The 20,789-nt window shown below is 36.8% G+C and overlaps 2 protein-coding genes across 2 annotated transcripts in view; one reads left to right on the forward strand and one right to left on the reverse strand.

The window, feature by feature from the left end:
• The window catches only part of LOC112055891 (breast cancer metastasis-suppressor 1-like protein), a 108,307-nt gene that overhangs the window by 27,455 nt on the left and 60,063 nt on the right, over window positions 1-20,789 (reverse strand). The window lies entirely within an intron of this gene.
• LOC112052579 (uncharacterized) lies at window positions 441-3,332 on the forward strand. Its single transcript, XM_024091710.2, has 3 exons — window positions 441-760; window positions 2,144-2,238; window positions 2,686-3,332. The coding sequence occupies exons 1-3, from the start codon at window positions 520-522 to the stop codon at window positions 3,301-3,303; spliced, it is 954 nt and encodes a 317-aa protein (XP_023947478.2). The 5' UTR covers window positions 441-519; the 3' UTR covers window positions 3,304-3,332.

The raw sequence follows: 20,789 nt of genomic DNA on the forward strand, positions 1-20,789 counted from the left end.
TCTGTATCGTATGTTTCTGTGTGGTGTACAATAAAGTATATTTTCATTTCATTTCATTTCATTACTTTACTGAATACAACTTAAGCCTAACCGTACGCTTGACAAACCTCAACAAGCCATCACAAATTTCAAAAGTGTACTGTGGATAACTGGATCAGTGTTACCAACTCCCAAAAATATTTATCCCTAAAGTTTGTGTCAAAACTCCTTAAATCGCCTTAATTATTGAGTTATCCCCCTAAAAAATATAAATTCATAACTGTTTAGAAATAATTACCCCCTAAATCTGGGGGGAAAATCCCTAAGTTGGGAACCCTGAACTGGATAGTGTTGGTTTTGGTTTGCAAACGCTCGCAGTCGCGACCGAGTATTGTAACAAACCAATCTGAAGTTTGCAGCAAGCGTTTGTGACGCGTTCACACGTCGGAGCGGTCAGGTCATCACGATCACAATCAGTCTCACTCCTAGAGTGGCGGTGGACAGACGTGTGTTACGCTAATACGTTTATGCTCTGTAAAAATGACTGAATGGTCCAATGAAGAAGTTTTAACCTTCCTTGATTATTACAAAAAGGAACCATGCATTTGGGACCCGAACAATGTCGATCACAAGGATAAAAGAAAAGTAGCTGACGCCTGGATTCGCATCAGCAAAGTTACGAGAGTATCGGTGAGGGACTTGAAGATCAAGAAGGAAACTCTCATGGCCGCATTTAGGAAGCATTTGAAAAGGAAACAAGAAAGTATTACTTCTGGCGCAGGTATATTGCACATTCATACTAACGAGCTACTGACACAGTAGGTACCTACCTACTTAAGGTATTATTATGTTACTAGAGGACTCCCGCGACTTCGTTCACATGAAATTTAGGTTTCCATAAATCAACATTAAAATCGGTTCAGCCGTTCCAAACAATAGCCCGGATACATGGAAAGACAGACAGACTTAAAAAACTTAAAAAAAAAGCTGGTTTGTAGGCAGATATTTTGGTACTTATCATGTAAATACTGAGAAAATCTTGAAATCATAGAAAAACTCCTCAATTTAATTTATATGTATTAATGTACTATAGATTCTATGACGATGTTTTTATAACTCGACAGTGTAAGTTTTAAATTCGACTTCATCTCTGTCTATAGTATCGTGTTAGACAAAGAGAGATATATAAACGAATTTGAGTTTTACTCTGTCTAGTTATAAAAAACTAGCGGACGCCCGCGTAAAAATTGATATAAACTTCTCTACCTCTACTTTATCCTGCTCGTAAACCTACCCAACCCTACCCTACCCTTACCTTACTCCTACTCTACCGCTAACGCTAACCCTACCCTACCCTTACCTTACTCCTACTCTACCGCTTACGCTAACCCTACCCTATCCGCCCCCTACCCCTACCTTACTCCTACCATACCGCTAATTCTAACTTTACTCTACCCCTTCCCTACCCCTATCCTACCCCTACCCTACACCTTCCCTATCCTACTCTTACCTCTACCCTGCCCCTACTCTACCCCTACACTACTCCTACCTTATCCGTACCCTACCCTACCCTACACCTTCCCTACTTTACCCCTACCCTGCTCCTATCCTACCCCTACCACTACCCTCAGAAAAATAAGTGAGCGTGGTGCGATGACCAAAGGACTATTTCCCAAGCGACTTCTATGCTTATATTATAAAGAGGTAAAGTTTGTGTGGTTGTCGGGGGTAATCTCTGGATCTACTGGTCCGATTTAAAAAATCTTTCACCAGTAGAATATCGGGGAGTGCGATATATTTTTTATATTTTTTATCTATATTTTTTCTTAATTGGTCTAGGTCTGGCTGGTGGGAGGCTTCCGCCGTGGCTAGTTACCACCCTACCGGCAAAGACGTACCGCCAAGCGATTTAGCGTTCCGGTACGATGCCGTATATAAATCGAAAGGGGTGTGGATTTTCATCCTCCTCCTAACAAGTTAGCCCGCTTCCATCTTAGATTGCATCATCACTTACCATCAGGTGAGATTGTAGTCAAGGGCTAACTTGTAAAGAATAAAAAAAATATCATATAAAACTACTGAGTTATCATATATATATTATATTTTAGTTAAAAAGTTTTCTGCAGTAATTAAGTAAATAATAATAATAATATTTTTCTCTCAGAACGTGTGTATGAACCGATCTGGTTTGCATATGAAATGATGGAATCGTTTCTTCTGCCGGTATACACCTTGAAGTTGGGCTTAAGCTCTAAAATGGTAAGTAAAAATATGTATAGTAAACGGCCTGTAGCTCGAACTATGCAGAGTATCACATTTACAGACAAAGGTAACCGCAGCAACACTTAGACGCCATTATAATTACGTACGAAAGGAGATCATTAATTTTGGGACCTATTTGAAAGTTTGGACCAACAAAAAAAAATTTGGAAACGTCAAAACTAGCCATGTGGAGTAATAGCACAGAAGTACTGAGTAACGGAGCACGCGTCCTTGGTTTATACGTGCGCAGATGACCGCCATTTTGGTACAACTTACTTGCCGGGGTCTATAACTACTTACTTCAAAACTTTACTTTAACATATTTTTATTTTTACCATTACCTATAGATTCGCATTCAATGGGTAATTGTACCAAAAATATTATTTTAGAATTAAACCGTCGCTATTCGGTGTCGCTGATTTCAATAAAAACAATATCTTACAGCAATCAAGATCATCAGATACAGCTACTGAAGAAATGGTTGATGAAGATGAGGAGGAGGAAAACGATAACAGCATAGCGTCTCCATCGACCTCTGCCGCTGGCACCACACCAAATAGAAACAAAAGCACTGGAAAGGCTCACCATAGACCTGTACCAGACTTGGCTGAACGACAAATGGCCAAAGCGTTCAGCCAACTGACGAGAACACTAAGCCAACGCCAGTCAACCTCAGCAGATGACGATGAATGCGATCTCTATGCTAAACTTCTAGCCAAAAAGATGAGAGAACTCCCCAAAGTTGAAAGGCACTTGATGATGTATGAAATAGACGGTTTGTTCGTCCAAAAAATTAAACGGAGGTCCTTTATGCATAGGTCACCGTCCCCTCAGTATTATCATTCCAGGCCATCGTCAGCATCGAGTGAATACACGGCAGCAAACCGATCTCATAATCCATTGACGACAAACACGAGAGACAGAACCACCTCTGCTGACAAAAATATCGATGACAGCATAATTGTCTACGTAGCAGACTCCTCAAACCCAAAACCTGGTATTAAAATAAAAACCGAGGAAAATGAAGAAGAAGAAAGTGAAAAAAGAAGCGGAAGTGAATAAATAAAACGATTTTTTATAAATATAAAGCATCACTTACTTTACCTTTATTACATAGTTTAGACCTAATTTAATAGCTTTGCAGCACGATACCTATTCCTTTAAGATGTATTCGGACATGATCTGATATCTACTTTAAACTACAGTTCGTTTAATGTAGGATGGTGCGGGTGATAGTTCGTTTCACTCTTGAAAGTTTGCCGCGATTCACGATAATAATACGTATTATGAACGTCATACAGGTGACTGTTACCGTACCCATGGTATCTGAAAAACACATTTATAGTGAATATATCTATTTAGTGGAGAAATACCCACGACTGTGTCGCTCAGTTCTGAACCTATAACCGATGGTCAATTTAAGAAACTAGTCTCTAAGCGACATGCAGATATTAAATCTATACTAACATTATAAAGCTGAAGAGTTTGTTTGTTTAATTGAACGCGCTAATCTCAGGAACTGCTGGTCCGATTTGAAAAATTATTTTAGTGTTAGATAGCCCATTTATCGAGGAAAGCTATCGGCTATATATTATTCCCGTATTCCCACGGGAACGAGAATTACGCAGGTGAAACCGCGCAGCATCAGCTAGTCTCTCAATATCTCCGAAGAAGACGAAAGACGGCACACTAAAGGTCTGCATCAAACTTATCACCACCAAGTGTGGCCTCTTCTAATATAATATAATTATTACTTTTTAATTAGGAAAGAAGAAAGAATACCCTGCGATATGTGGCATAACCTAGAAAAAGGTCCCAGCTCAGAATATTGCTATATGCTCCCCATAAGCAAAGAGCATACATCGCTGATTTTCAGCTAAACCAAACTAAATTTATAAGTAGTTAAAAATAATAATAAAAAAGAAAGAAAAGAACATTTATATAAAAAATATAATATGTATTTATAATTAGTACATTATTAAAAAAAAGGTGAAAGATTTATGCGTTTTGAAGGGAAACCAGAGTTAGTTAGTTAATTATTAGTTTCTGAGAGGAGATCCGAGCTCAGCAGTGAGCCGAATATGGGTTGATGACGACATTAATAAATACTAGCGGGCGCCCGCAACTTCGTCCGCGTGAAACCCTACTACTACCCTACCCTACCACGGGACGGAAGCTTAATAAAAAATTGAGTAACTTCTCCCGTTTTCCCAACATTTCCCTTCATTACTCTGCACTTATTGATCGTAGCGTGATGAAAAGTATAACCTGCCCAGGAGTATGAAGAATAATTGTACCAAGTTTCGTAAAAATCCGTCGAGTAATTTTTGTTGCTATAACGAAACATATCGCATGGGTTCGTCGACTTTTCGCGGAGGATAGCAAAATAAATAAATCATTATATAATCATGATGAACTTCCGCAAAGTAACGCCTGCTTCTATCTAATATTGAAACATAGACAGACAAAAATTTTACTGATTGCATTTTTGGCATCAGTATCGATCACTAATAGTCCCTGATAGTTATATTGGAAATATATTTCATGTACAGAATTGACCTCTCTACAGATTTATTATAAGTATAAATAATATCAATAATTGTTGTCTAAGCTTCAATTAATATGTACATGCACACATACTTATGTTTGGTTGATACATCGATGATATTACGTTAATTTATAAAGGAATAAATAATGTTTTATGTCAAAAACTTAACTGATAAATATGTTTGGTACCAGTAGATTTAACGCTTGCTTCCGAAGTCGTTTTTGCGATAATTGCCAACATACAAACATACATTTTTTATTTGACATATTAAACATATTTGACGGCCACCGTGGCGCAGTGGTATGCGGATTGGATTTACAAAACGAAGGTCCTCGGTTCAACCCCCGGCTGGGCAGATTGAGATTTTCTTAATTGGTCTAGGTCTGGCTGGTGGGAGGCTTCGGCCGTGGCTAGATACCCTACCGGCAAAGACGTACCGCCAAGCGATTTAGCGTTCCTGTACGATGCCGTGTAGAAATCGAAAGGGGTGTGGATTTTTATTCTCCTCCTAACATGTTAGCCCGCTTCCATCTTAGACTGCACTTACCATCACGTGAGATTGTAGTCAAGGGCTAACTTTTATACAAGTTAGCCCTTGACTACAATCTCACGTGATGGTAATTGAAATAAAAAAAATATACATAAATGGACTGAAAACAGAACCACCTTTTACAAAGTCGATTAAAAAACTCAATATAAAGTATGAACGCATCGTCGACAAGATCTACCGTCCGCGGAGAAGCGATTAACATTCCTGTCTCGCTCGCGAGCGGTACACGAGACCACGCGACGGTTTCAAACTTAACGCCAATATTTGGGTTATTTTTACCCAAATCTCTTGTATTATTTTATTTTATTTCTTAGGGATAGTTAACATTTACATATTATATCTTTAGACATCGGGTAGGTTTCCGTCCCTATGTCATTGACTTCTCTAGAACTCTTACGAAGCGATTTGCATCTTAATTTCTTATACGCATGGCGGGTAAAGTATCTGTATATGTGTACAAAATGAATTACACAAATGCGGTACCGAACGCTTTTTTAACGTCCGTTAAAAAATCTCGTGCGAATGAGGTCTAACTATAGTCGAATAATGAATTCTGCGATCTCTTTTGAAGTTTCCTGTGATACCATTTTTTATTGAATCAAAAATAGTGATGTGACAAAGTGAACGAACATGATTCACTCAATATGTTCTAAACCAAATTAGTAAATAATTTTAATAAATAACAGTTACATCTGTTATTTATTAAGAAATTTCTCAGTCTATGGCTTAATAATAAACGTAAAACCTATTAAGTCACAGTGATGAAAATAAAATTAATCTAAGACCTTATTTAATTTAACTAATAACTGAGACAAATAATATTAAAGAATGCTTTTAAGTAATAGATCAGATTTTTCATGTTATGTTATTAATGACTAGCAACGCCTGTGACTTCGCCCGCGTAAGTAAGTTACCTACTTCAGTATTATTGTATTCCGGAATTATTAAAGAACGAATGAAAAAAAAAATACATTTTTTTCTATCTCTATAAAATTTACTATTTATGTACTATCTCTATTAATAAAATATTGTTGCATAAATAGGGTAGTTGACTCATATCAAATTTAATATACACAATATTATTTTTTTGTATTACATGAAATTAGGATTAACTTTAAAATTGTTAAAACCCAATGTCATTTAATATGACATAAGTTTAAACTAGATATTTTAAAATGGAAGATAAAATGTAAAGAAATATTGAAGGAGTTCCGATACCAACACATTATTCCCTGCTCAGTATAGAACCATATGCACTCTCGTTGATCTTCGGAGTTCCGATATAGTTCCGAGTCATAAATTTATTATTATTTTTTTCTGTCTTTACTTTTTCTTCATCTATAATTTCATCATCAGACGATTCTAAACTTAGTGTTTGCGTTGGCTTAGGCTCTAGATATTTGTTTTAAATTGTAGTTTTTCAACCATCACAGAGTCGAACATTTGAATAGTCATTGTTTATTCAATGCAAACAAACAAACAATCAAATCTTTCCCCTATATAATATTAGTATCTATATTAAGTCGGGTTTGTTACCATACTTACAACACAAGAACGGCTGGACCGATTTGGCTGACAATTGGTGGAGAGGTACCTTAGAACCAGGAGAAGGACATAGAAAAGGGTACTTACTTAGGGTAGGAGTAGGGTATGGTAGGGTAGATGTAGGGTAGTGGTAGGGCAGGGGTAGGGTAAGAGTAGGGAAGGCGTAGGGTGGTATTAGAATAGGATAGGGGTAGGGAATGAGTCAAAGCGAAGCTTGACAGGGTCCGCTACTTGATAATAATTAGCATACTAGTGAACCCGCCATCCTCCCAAAAACGCCAAGTTTATGAGGTTGGAGGAGGATTTTGTAACTAACTAATAACTGTAACACTTTTTTGTACAATAAATATTTTATTCTTAGAATTTTATTATTAATTTCATTAGGTACTCTAAATTTTCAAATCGGAAGTAGTGGTACCCTCAGAGATCAGGGCAAATAGGTAATAAATAAATAAATAAATAATAATTTACACAATTTTTCTATCAACCGTCTGTCACAAAGCGTTATGATAGAAATTTTTGTTCAAAATTCCTCTTTGAGAGTGAATGATCTGAGGCACTATTTTTTACCTATACAGAACAGGACATCACTATAACAATAAATATGGTATCATTATTTTACAAAGTGACATTAGCATCTGTCAGAAAATTCGCACGATTATTGATTGTATTATAGTCAAAATAAGCCTCATATAACGCGGTATTTTGTTTGGTCACCTTTTCATGGTACTCCCTTAACAATGTGAAGTTATAAATGCGGGCGAATATTGCCGAGCGCCCACGCTATGTTATATACTTAATGAAACCTACAATATTCGAATTTATTTTGGTAATTTTATTGAAAACCAATGAATAATAATCATCAGTCCACTATTCGGCGCCATTGCGAACCGACTTTTGATTCCAGAGCTTGGAAAATATGATTAAATATTTTGGCTTCTGGTCAGTAAAGTTATTTTGGGACACACTAAAATGGAAAAAGAAATCTTGATAAAAATTAACATACCACTTCACAAGACAAAAAAAATACCTACTGAAAAGTGGTAAGTGACATCGTGTCTATTATGACGTCATATCTACTGATCAGTTCAAAGGGGGTGTAAGAATAACAAAAATAAACTTTAGATTGACACTGTTACGTACATTAAGAATATTTATAGTCTGTGTAATTGTCAATGTCAAAATATTTCAAAAAAAAAGGGAGATGTTACGTACATTAAGAATATTTATAGTCTGTGTAATTGTCAATGTCATGTTACTTGTCTGTCTAATTGTCTTGTCTATTGTCTACTGTCATGTCCTAAAGTCTGTACACGTACCTATCCTATTAAATAATATAATTGTCAAGCATCCGTAATCTTACTTACCACTACAAACGTTACAGACACCGCCTTCAAACTGATAAGCAAATAGGATAGCAACATTCAAAGTGATTAGTAAATAGGATAGGAAAAATAGCATACAAAATTCAAAATTAGTGCGAAGTTGTAGGGATGGCCTAGAGGGTCAATCGTTTTACTATTTCCAAGTTAAAGTTGTCGAAACGAGTAGATAGTACACTTGGTGGTTAAGTGGAAAATCATCTATGCATTTTTCTCTTATTGATATATTTCTATAAACGAGCTCTGGCAAAAAGTTTTTTTTTATTTATTCTTTACAAGTTAGCCCTTGACTACAATCTCACCTGATGGTAAATGATAATGCAGTCTAAGATGGAAGCGGGCTAACCTGTTAGGAGGAGGATGAAAATCCACACCCCTTTTGGTTTCTACACGGCATCGTACCGGAACGCTAAATCGCTTGGCGGTACGTCTTTTGTTGGTAGGGTGGTAACTAGCCACCCACCCGAAGCCTCCCACCAGTAGTACTCTAACCTTGGTTGCATAGGATATACATTCTTCTCTTATTAAAATGTTTCCTGGTAAAAAGTACCACAAAATTGCCCATTCAGGCTAGCCTTCGAAACTCCTAAACGGAATTTCATACGGTATTAGAAAAGAATCTAGAACCATTGGAATATCAAACTTTTTCTTCTAATGTTTGCCACTCCTATCCAAAAAGTCCACGTTCCTGAAGCGCCAACGGTGTTGGTCGGTTTACACACGCACATCGCGACCAACACACGATCAGGGGAGGGATTCCGCTATTTTATACTCGTCGAGGTAATATTCGCCTATAAGTTTAATTAGAATTTGAACTTTATTTCTATGGCTTTCAAAAATAAATTGTCACTTCAAGTTGCTATAAAAATGAGCGATGTCACATCGCTGTAACTTTACAGAATGCAGGAGCTGTTTTGTCGGATGTTCTGCCGTTAGCGGAGCAGGCACGTGGACTTAGTGGCTAGCATAAGAAATTCTCAATAAAAGTTGTTGCAGAACGTTGGGAAGGTGGGGAGTTACACTGTATGCCTTCGAGAGCACCTTAAGCCTTCGATCCCGGACAATATCATTAACATCTGCAAGTACTGTTACAAAATCAAACATCTATTAATAATATACCAAATCTATGAGGTTGCCTAGTAGAGATTGCTTTTCTATCATCATCATAATTATCAAACCATATTCGGCTCACTGCTGAGCTCGCGTCTTCTCTCAGGATGAGAGGGGTTAGGCCAATAGTCCACCACGCTAACCCAATGCGGATTGACAGACTTCACACACGCAGAGAATTAAGAAAATTCTCTGGTATGCAGGTTTCATCACGATGTTGTTCCTTCACCGTTTGAGACACGTGATATTTAATTTCTTAAAATGCACACAACTGAAAAGATGAAGGTGCATGCCCTGGACCGGATTCGAACCCACACCGTCCGAAGTCGGAGGCGGAGGTCATATCCACTGGGCTATTTCTTATTTCTCTAATCTATACTAATAATATTATTAAAGAGGAAAATTTTATTGTTTGTTTGCAATGAATAGGCTTAGAAATTAATAATAATAAAAAAAAAGAATATTTAACACCAATAAATATGTATATTTTGTGTTCTTACACTACACACAAGTATAAATTTCAAATCGTTATACACACACGTGTAATTTTAACGCAATGAAACATCGATTCTATAGACGCAGTTTAATCATGATCAAATAGTTTTGACAGAGGGGTAACCTCTAGCGAGGCAGGTCCTGAAGAAGGTAATTTGTCTGAGCCCTTGTGAGTGAGGCGGTTATGCAATGTTAATGCAAAGGATATTGTTGAAGAACAAATTGTGTTGTGTGGCATAAATCTCTAATAAAGCTTTTTTCTTTCTTTTCTTTCAATGGATAGGCGTGGTGAGTCATAGCTTGTGTATTTACCCTCTCTCCAAAACGGAAATCCCTAAAGTGGGTCATTAAAATAAGATAACGATTATTAAGTGGAAATTACTCTTATATCAGTTGTTAACAGAGTGATATAGTCTCAGACGAGTCTCAAAGGCCCTTCGCAAGTTCACATAACACATTCATGCTCGATCATAAACCCAACGGCCGTACGCGGTCGCAGCTCACTCAATTAACGCCTTTATGTGCATCGCAATACACGCGATTATCGTGTATAGATGAGACAACGTATTTATATATGATCGTATTGATATGCGGCACCGAAGATACAGTGTTAGCCCATAAGTGTCTATCGTTTTTAATTTACTTATATTACACTAAATACCTCCTCATTTGTATTTTTTTAACTGTATCTGAGCGATTAGTTGATTTGACTTGGATTTTAAAAATTTAAATATCACACAAACGTAAAACTGAAATCACTATAATTGTGCCGTAAATAATAATGTAGTATCTTTCTTCATTAATATTTATTGAGTTACAGTTAATACTTATTATTTATTTATTTATTATTTTATTTATTTATTTATTTATTTATTTATTATTCAACAAACAACACATTGAAATTAAGCCTAACCATAGTGCAACACAAACCACAGTTGGTTTTACTGTGCACTGGTTATTTATTTTGCTATTATGTCGATCAATATGTAATGCTTTAAATACCCTAAGTTCGGGTAACTCGGGGTGTCTTTCACCCACATAACTGACGAAATAACTCAAGGTTTATAACTAATTAACACAAGAACTTTTGTAACAACAAGGAATCCAACCGATGGTCTTTTTCTTATAAAAACGAACATTTACGTGTTTCGTTTGAAAAAAATGGTTTTAATTATTTTTTTTTAAACAAATCTCATATGCTATAATGTGTGTAGCAAACAAGATTATTTAAAATTTTCAATGAATTTTCAATTCCATTTTAAAATAAACATTATTCACAAAACCACTAGATCATTCACAAGTTCCTGAAAAATCTTAGTCCCTGCTGCTGGAAATAAGTGTGTATCTAGAGTTCTTCATATCAATGGCGTCGGTGATCGAGCGAGACGCCGTAATAATAATAAAGAGAAAAAAAACTCTCGTCGGCAGAGGGGTTCGCGCCGGTGCGCGCAGAGATGTGATACCTGAATCTTATTTTGAAAATACTCTGTGTATTTACTCTTTTCCCAGATAATCTCTGTATTATATTATTTACCTTATATTATGCCCGTGAGAAAATCATTCTGGTTATTATTATTTTTACATGACATCTACGTAAAACGTATATTGTAAGGCTCGATTGACTCGGCATTGTCAAATATGTTTTTTACATATTACGTCTAAACTAAACGTATAATAATAAGTGTGAAGTTTATTCCAATTTTAATGTCGTGTCCCACGCTTAGTGGTGCGTGGAACACACAGCGTTCCTCCTTCTCCTCGAACAACGTATTGGTAGCGAAGCCCGGGATGTTGAATTTGCAGTTACTAAAGCGTCATGGGAATTTATTAAAGGAGATGTTCCATTTCAGCTCCACTTTTGTACCCCGTATCATTGAAATTAAAAAAATACAAGGATCTTATTAAAATTTATTAAAGTGAAAAAATGTAAATAAATAAAAGAAATAAATGAAATTAAAACCCAAGTTTTTGAGTTATATCAAGATAGGTTTTAGGCGCCCTTAAAGCAACTATGACATGACAATTGACAGCAAACGTCAAATCGATTACTGCATTGAAAACGTCATCAATCCGCCATTATTACCCTTAATAATGTTGCATTTCTAGGGAGATAATGAATATTACTTCTAAAGAATTAAAGAAAATTCGTATATTTGTATAATCAAAAATAGTAAAAAAAAAAATTTTTTTTTTATTTCCCCTAGGGTATAATGACTGAACCTGGGCTCCATACAATTTTGGACCATCTTCTTTGGTAGATTAGATGACAGAAAGAATAAATGGTTATACTTACACTATTTTCGCTTTCAGCGGTGGGGAAAAATCTACAGACTTTAAAAAAAATATTTTTATTACTTTAGCTTACTGAAATCATCAGATTACATGAGCGATTATTTCATTTCATCAAAATAAGTCAAAATCAAAATCAAAATCAAAATCAAAAATCATTTATTTCAAGTAGGCTCAGTTTACAAGCACTTTTGACACGTCAGTTGACTATTTGTAAAGATTCTACCACCGGTTCGGAAGGCAGGTTCTGCTGAGAAGATACCGGCAAGAAACTCAACAGTTGCTCTTTTGAAAAAGTAATACAGTATTATAATTTACAATTAATAACAATTACTGTTTACATTTCTTATAGTTTTACTTTCTATGTGAAGGTGGAAGCTGATCCAACGGCCTCCAAGCATCTTTATCATTAAGGAACTCATCAATGTTGTAGTACCCTCGACTAAGTAAATGTTTTTTAACACATTGCTTAAAGCTATGCATTGGCATCACAGTCTTGGGGATCTTATTATAGAAGAGTACACCCAAACCTACAAAAGATTTTTTTACTCTTTGGAGACGATATGCAGAAATAACTAACTTATGCCCGTGTCTAGTAAGACGTGGGTTTAAATCTCCTTTTCGTTTGTACAAATTAATATTTTGTCTTACATATGTAAGACACTGTAACTGTTACTGTTATATATATATTGACAGGATACTGTTAGTATACCTATTTCTTTAAACTTTTGACGAAGGGACAGCCGGTACGGTATTTTATTGTGGGGCAGCCTTGCCCCACAATAAAATACCGTAAGACATTACGCTGTGAAAGTACGCAAAATAAACAAGCCTAGCTGTATCAACATCAGTAAACTGTCTTATTTTTCTCACGGCAAATGCCGCTGAGCTAAGTTTACCAGACAGTTTTTCTATATGAGCACCCCACTGAAGTTTACAATCCAAGGTAACCCCAGGAAAACTGTGGAACTCTCCATTTCCAGTGTTTCACCATCGATCATTATAGACTTATCTAATTTTTTAACATTTGGCAATGAAAACTCAATACATTTAGTTTTCTTGGCATTCAAAAGTAGATTATTTGCAGTGAACCAATGCGACACATGCGATATGGCACGGTTTACGTCGTCAGAGTTATCTTTATTTCTGTCGGACTTAAAAATTAAGGATGTGTCATCAGCAAACAGTACAATCTCACATATGCCGCTGACATGGTATGGTAAATCGTTTATGTACACTAAAAATAGAAAAGGACCCAGAATTGAACCCTGTGGGACGCCCATTATGGTAGTGGAACCGTGCGACTTTAAGTGAAAAAATAACCGCGCTCGTGGTTCAATAACAGAAATATAAGGGTTTTATTTTGTAACTTTAGAACCCTCCCATTCCATTACATTACGCTCAAATAGTCAGATTTTTGAAGTTAATTATTTTTTATGGCCCTAAACCCTTACCCACCAATATTAAGGGCTCATACTTGGTGGAGGTACTGAACAACGTGCAAGGCACTCTACTCCCTTATGTTCATCTACCGCGCACTAGTAACTGCAAAAATCCGCTCTTTGGCTCCCCTAATAGGTAAATATATACTTGTATGCCACTATTTATCAGAGGCGAATGATAGAATTTTGACGAAGGTAAGCCAAAGACAATAAAATTCATACCACTCGATACAATGATCTGGTTTTACATACATCCATACATACTCCATACAACAAGAATATGTATGTAAACGGTAACCCGGCGGGAATTGGCCTGTATGAACTCTTCGCCGCTGCTATTTATTAATTAACACGTTACATTCACACGGCAATGTCCTGTACGTATTTTACAGTTTACGGTCATACGTTTTTACAATATTATAACGTCGTGTAAGCGGTTCTATGAACAACGTAAATTCCGTTACGTTACTAGCCAAAGTAATCCTCCAAGTTAGATAAACAGTAAAAGCTCCTTATTCACGTTTTCACTATTCCCGGATTAAAAAACTGCGTCCCAATTCTTATATTCGCGGCTAAATATTTCGTTATTCGCAGATCTGACTGACGAAACTGACGTAAAATCTTCAACTTTAAACCTTAACTTGCAAATACGTATTGCCGAAGTTGCGGATGGATGGTTTAAGAATGCCACTGCTTAAAATCACTCTGAATAGAAGCTTTTAAAAAATGTCAAGCAAGAAAAAAATTCATAATTCGTCAAACCATTGTCTAAGACCGAAGACAATAGTTAATCAATAACTTCAATTAATTGTTTTTTCTTTATATTTTGTCACCCAAGGACGTATCCCATATAAAATACCATTCTATATTCACGGATATATATACAAAATGGGCCCATTATGGGGCCCATTTTATATCTGGTTATGTTTTATGCAGTAAAAACATAAAAATACTTTCCATAGGAATTAGAAGGTATAACATTCGAATTTCTCTTAACAGAGTTTCCATGATTAAAGTCGGGTTGCAACTTGTCATATTTTTTTTGATAACGGGAGAAATTTACGAAAGTTCAGTTCGATTGAGATTTTCTGTTAAGGATCTTGACGGCCTAACGGGAGAAATTTACGAAAGTTCAGTTCGATTGAGATTTTCTGTTAAGGATCTTGACGGCATCCGTGGCGCAGTGGTATGCGCGGTGGATTTACAAAACGGAGGTCCTGGGTTCGATCCCTGGCCGGGCAGATTGAGATTTTCTTAATTGGTCCAGGTCTGGCTGGTGGGAGGCTTCGGCAGTGGCTAGTTACCACCCTACCGGCAAAGACGTACTGCCAAGCGAATTAGCGTTCCGGTACGATGCCGTGTAGAAACCGAAAGGGGTGTGGATTTTCATCCTCCTCCTAAAAAGTTAGCCCGCTACCCTTGAGACTTGGTATCATCCAAACTCCAAAATTGACTACCGTACTTACTTATGGTAGGAGCATGGGCTAACAAACTTAAAGCTCAAAAGCCCAACGGTAAGGGCGGTCGGACTCATCACCGAGGGATAGTGGTTCAATGCTCACCCCGTTGGTCTATTGTCGTACCCACTCCTAGCACAGTTCCCGACTAGTTGGAGGGAAATGGGAAAATAGGTCGCGTTATAAAATTATGGCAAATATTCTTTAAAAAAAAGCTTATAGCATAATATGAGGCATGTCTGGCTACGCAGGCTCTCAATCTATTAATTTCTGTGAGTCTGTGCTAACCCTCTTGCACTATTATGTACTTATTCTGGGACGAATAGGATAGTTGAATCATATCAAATTTAATATACGAGTAAACAATACTATTTTTGTGTAGTACATGACTTAAGTGTCCGATATAATATATCGATATTAATTCATAAAAGTTCATTTTGGCTTGTATTGTCAAAAATAGAGGTATACGAGGTATTTTTAGGGCCCGAGACATAAGGCGAGGGCCGCCTAAATAGAAACCGAGTTTATAATGGGTTTAGCCCCACGTGTTACACTCTGCTTTTCACTACGATTGCGAGAAAATAAAATAGTTTAGTACAATATTTAACGATTTATTTCAATTGAAAATTAAATGTACAAAGTCTACAATTTTGGATATTAAGGGAGATGCTTTTACCTACTTACTGTGCTACTGTGATGATGAATAATGAAGTTTGTGAGGTAAACGTGGGAGATAATAGTTTAAAAAACTCCTTTCGTAAATGAATCCATTCGTTGTTGTTTTCTCCACTTATTAAATTTTTCGTAGGTATTCGTAGGCATCGTAGGTAAGTATTTAAGTAAATGCGTCTCGACTTTGATGGTAACAGATTGAAAATTTCATCCATCTCCAAATTAGGATCACCATTCTCACTAGATGAAGATAACAATAACAATTAATGTTGAAAAATATGTAAGTTACGGTCACAAATTTACAATAAATTTCTTAAAAAAATCAAGTGTGTATTATTCACGCCAATTGTTTTTTAAATTCTCGCTTTTTAATTTTATTTTTTTCACATGAGAAAAAGGCAAAGGTATTACACCGTAAAGGATGTCCCATGTCTTTAAATCTCGCTCTATTTTCAACTCAATAAAAATTAAATAAAAAAATAAACGCATTCCACAGACAAGAACGCTGCATTTCATTCCAATTTAAAGTTTTTTATTTATTTTTTCAAAACAATCAGGGCCTTACTTATAATGATTCTATTTTCGAATAAAACCTCCTCCGTTTTATAGTAGGCTAGTACTTGGCTAGTACTCGTAACAGACAAGAACTAAAAAAACAAAATTACTTTAGCCCCTAGAGGCTGAAATGCTTGTTTAGCCCCGCTGTGGAGTGGTAATATGACAGTGTTTTTGAGCAAGAGTAATGAAAAATATTTTAAAATTTTCATGTAATTACGTCTCAGAAAGATATGATATTTGTCTTTAGGTAGGTAGGTTGAGAAGTTTGGGATGTTGTACGGGGTAATCGGCAATAAATAATTATAATATAAGCTAAAATCATTTAGAATACAATATATAATAATAAATAGCGTGGCTTGTTTAGAAGTGGTTCAGCACACGCTCTGGTCCGAGCGCCGCTCGGGCGTCCTCGGGCTCGGCCGGCGCTCGGCTAACGGCTCTTTCCTGCGCGCGCGCACTTTCGCTACAGACATAAACTCCTTGGCAGAATACCAAGACAGCCTTCGCGGCGTGATACTCGACGATGTTTTATGAGCGGCTTACGTTTGGAATATCTTGTTGAGATGTTTCATTTGGATGTTAATCGTTTTGTGTTCATTATTTTTTGGAATTAAGCTCTTTCATGCAGCTTACAGTAGAAATTGTCACGTAGGAGCAAACGTCAAACAAAATACCAAGATAATCAGTGGCGTGCACTTTTTTTTTATTCTAGTTAGCCCTTGACTACAATCTCACCTAGTGGTAAGTGATGATGCAGTCTAAGATGGAAGCGGGCTGACTTGTTAGGAGGAGGATGAACATCCACACACCTTTCGGTTTCTACACGACATAGTACCGGAACGCTAAATCGCTTGGCGGTACGTCTTTGTCGGTAGGGTGGTAACTAGCCACGGCCAAGCCTCCTACCAGCTAGACCAGGACCAATTAAGAAAATCTCAATCGGCCCAGCCGGGGATCGAACGCAGGACCTCCGTTTTGTAAATCGACCGCGCATACCACAGCGCCACTGTCGAAGGCTATCGAAACTTCTTAGATGCAAAAATGCACTGCCTACCCTATGGACTCAATAAAATCTTATTTCGGAGCACAGAAGAAATACAAAGTTGGACAAGAAATTTTCCAATTTTTAGTTATAGTGCATACCCTAGTTAAAAACCTTATGCACGATACTGAAGATAATACAGAGGAAGTTGACTTAATAATCATTACTTACAATGATTTTTTTTATTCACGTAACGCTAAATCGTCAAAGTACTAGGATAACAGAGATACAAAGGAAGTTGATTGACTCATTACTATGTTTTTTTTTCTACGAAAAAGCGTTAAATACACACACACACACACGCAAAGTACCAAATAAGCCTGAGGCCCGAGTTTCGCAGAAGGCTCCTTTTGTTACCCTAGTCTCGGGGGCACATTTCTAGAGTTAAGTCGGACTTATTCACACACCCCTGTATCCTTAGCAAATATCCCCGAGCTTCCCCCCTACCCCTAGCCGAGTGGTACCCTGGTTTCTCCTACGATTTAGAATGCACGTTGTTAGCCCTAGGTAAAGACTTCAGGAAAGGTAAATAACAGCTTCTAAATCCGTGCAAATAGGTAGCTAAAAAACGTTTATCGAATTCTCACCGAACCAACCAAGCATAACGTAGGAACATATTATGGAAACTCCGTGTCTCAGACTAATAAAATAAGGACTTATCGCACCCAAATTCACGAACAAAATTGTCTGTTAGTTTTTGAGGAAAAACAGCTTAGATTAGGTATATATCTAATACTAAACTGAATGGCCTATCCATTTACTAATTATTTACTAATATAATTATTTCTGTCCTTCCCTCATAAAGGTCTGAAAGAATAACAGCGTTGTGGGTACTGATGTACTCACAATAAAATAAGCTGATTCAGGTCCATTTTATTGGCACAACACATTTACTAGTATTGTCATTAATTAGTTTTAAGATTTAACTTAGTAGTTGTGTTGTGTTGACAAATAAATTATTTCTATCTATCTATCTATCTAATGCGGTGGAATTCTGACATTCCTAACTAGAAGTATTTTACACAATTGAATTACACAAAAAGGTTACGGAGTTACATTTATACGGAGCTCTTTAACCTACGAATACGATTACAACTATGAAATATCAATTGTACAGAAATAGATTTTATAGTCGCATTAGATCGTTGATCATAATATGTACTTTGACAGAAAAGTAACGTTTAGCGAGGCAAGTCCTTATGTAATTAGTCTGAACCACGTGTAGACTTTTATTATTATATACTAACAGACGCTCTGGCGTTCCACCCGCTTAGTTCCCGTTCCCGTTGGACTACGTATACGGTGATGAAAGCCTTGCCTATGTTACTCAGTGAAGATGTACCTTTCTTATGAGGAAAGAATATTTTTATAAATCGGTCAAGTAGTTTTCGAGTTAAATCATTACAAAGTATCAAATTTTACCTTTAATATTAGTTTAGACTAGCGGTCAAGCTTTGTTTTGACCGCTATATTCTGTATTCTGTGGTTATGTGCACTTCTTCCGTACCCCTACCCTATTTCTTATTAGTAAAAACTACCTTATTAAAATATTGACCGTAACTGGAAACTTTATATTGAGAGTAGCATTTCCGTTTCCGTCGATTTCATACCAGTTTTCGTACTTTTATTGACGTCACGTCGGGCTATGTGGCGCCACCTGGCGGTGTCGGGCTCGGGAAGTTTCGTAAATCGCTGAGCGCGACTTTAGCTCATTGGCGTTTTGTTTACCGTCGAAGCAACATCTTGCAATCAGTTGGTACCCGACATTGCAAGATAAAGTGTAATAAGTGAAGTGAATTCGCTGTGAGTACTTTATATTTTATTACGTTGTAATTATTACGTTGTAACATACAACGTTAATGTAATTAACGTTAAATTATGTAAAAATTTCAAATTTCATTTGAAAATAGTACGTGATCATTATTTTAACGGTTTTTCCGTTCGGATCACTACTTCATGTGTTTGAAAGTCTTGCTTTTTTGCAAATGTTTTCGTACTTGCATGTAATAATATTTTCTTTGTAGTTATTTTTCAACAGTTAAAATAGTATTAAAAGTGGCGGGGCCCAGCGGGCTTCCTAAAAATGTGAACTCAGAAACCAAAGTGAACGTTCTAGCAATAGACTGTTGTCTAACATATATACTGCAAAACGAACGCGTGGCCAGTGGCTTTCGTTTCAGAGGAGTATATAAATTACGAATGCTCGAAGACAAGTTAGACAAAGAGTTTTTGGAAGTTACTCAAACATATTGTTACTCCAATTCAAACCGGCATTGAAAAAAGGTTCACAAATCCCCCACAGGAATTTTGATTGGATGTAAATTACTGGCCTTATAAATCGCCACCCCACGCAGGGGCAAGGCGTAGACACTGTTAACGTCGCTGGACACATTTGCAGTCAAATATAGGTCTAATAAATTACCGCCCCTCGCGGGGGCAAGGTATACACAGTTTTTTTAACGTTCCTGGATATATTTGCAAAACCAACTTACTGAGTAAGGTATAGAAAGTTTAAATATTCCTAGACGTATTTGCACAGTCAAATACCGGACTAATAGATTACCGCCCCTCATGGGGACGAGGTTATAGAAAGTGTTAACATTCCTAGACGTATTTCCAGTCAAATACTGAGGATCGCCGCCTCTCGCATGGGCAAGGCACGAATAGTGTTGAAATTTCATCACGTAGAACACACAACACGGAATATACATACAATGCGCAAACGCTCATGCACAGCCATGCTTGCATGATAATTACAACCCACCCTCGCGGGGTGTTTATCTCTTTATATAAATTATTCAAATACCGGTGTCCTTGATCGCCACCGTCGCGGGCGTATGCATGAAGAGTAATGTTCCATCGCGTGGAACATACAACACGGAATATACATATCTGTAATGCGCACACGTTCATGCACAGCCTTGCTTGCATGATCAATACAATCCACCCTCGCGGGGTGTTTATCAACGATGTATGGATACGAATATCTTATCTATCTATATAAATTATTCAAATACCCTTGTCGATGTCGTGTGTGTGTGATCGCCACCCCTCGCGAGGGTAATGCATGAAAAATGTTAAGATTCCATCGCTTGGAACCCTTGCGCAGCCTTGCTTGTATGATCATTATAATCCACTCTCGCGGGGTGTTTATTAGCAATGTACAAGAGACTAATGTCCTAAAGCCCTTGCAGGCTGACTCACTATCTTTAACGTTTGCTAGTTGACATATACAAAATTGAGTTTCTATGTAAAAATGTCATTTATTGCTTACTCGTGAATATCCCACAGTAGGTAAATGACATTTTTCCAATTGATATAGGTTGATAATAAAGACCAAAATAGTGAATAGGCCAACTAGATTTGTAACCAATGGGTGAATTAATTACTTTGTAACAATGGCGTAAAAATCTGATGAACGAAAGCGTCAGATTAAAACATCATGTACATTTTGGTAT

This window comes from Bicyclus anynana, chromosome 16, assembly GCF_947172395.1.
Source record: "Bicyclus anynana chromosome 16, ilBicAnyn1.1, whole genome shotgun sequence".
Taxonomy (NCBI): domain Eukaryota; kingdom Metazoa; phylum Arthropoda; class Insecta; order Lepidoptera; family Nymphalidae; genus Bicyclus; species Bicyclus anynana.

Coding starts and splice junctions, on each gene's coding strand:
- LOC112052579 (XM_024091710.2), top strand. CDS start 520: ATGACTGAATGGTCCAATGAAGAAGTTTTAACCTTCCTTGATTATTAC. Junction 761..2,143: donor AAGTATTACTTCTGGCGCAG/GTATATTGCACA, acceptor TTTTTCTCTCAG/AACGTGTGTATGAACCGATC. Junction 2,239..2,685: donor TGGGCTTAAGCTCTAAAATG/GTAAGTAAAAAT, acceptor AATATCTTACAG/CAATCAAGATCATCAGATAC.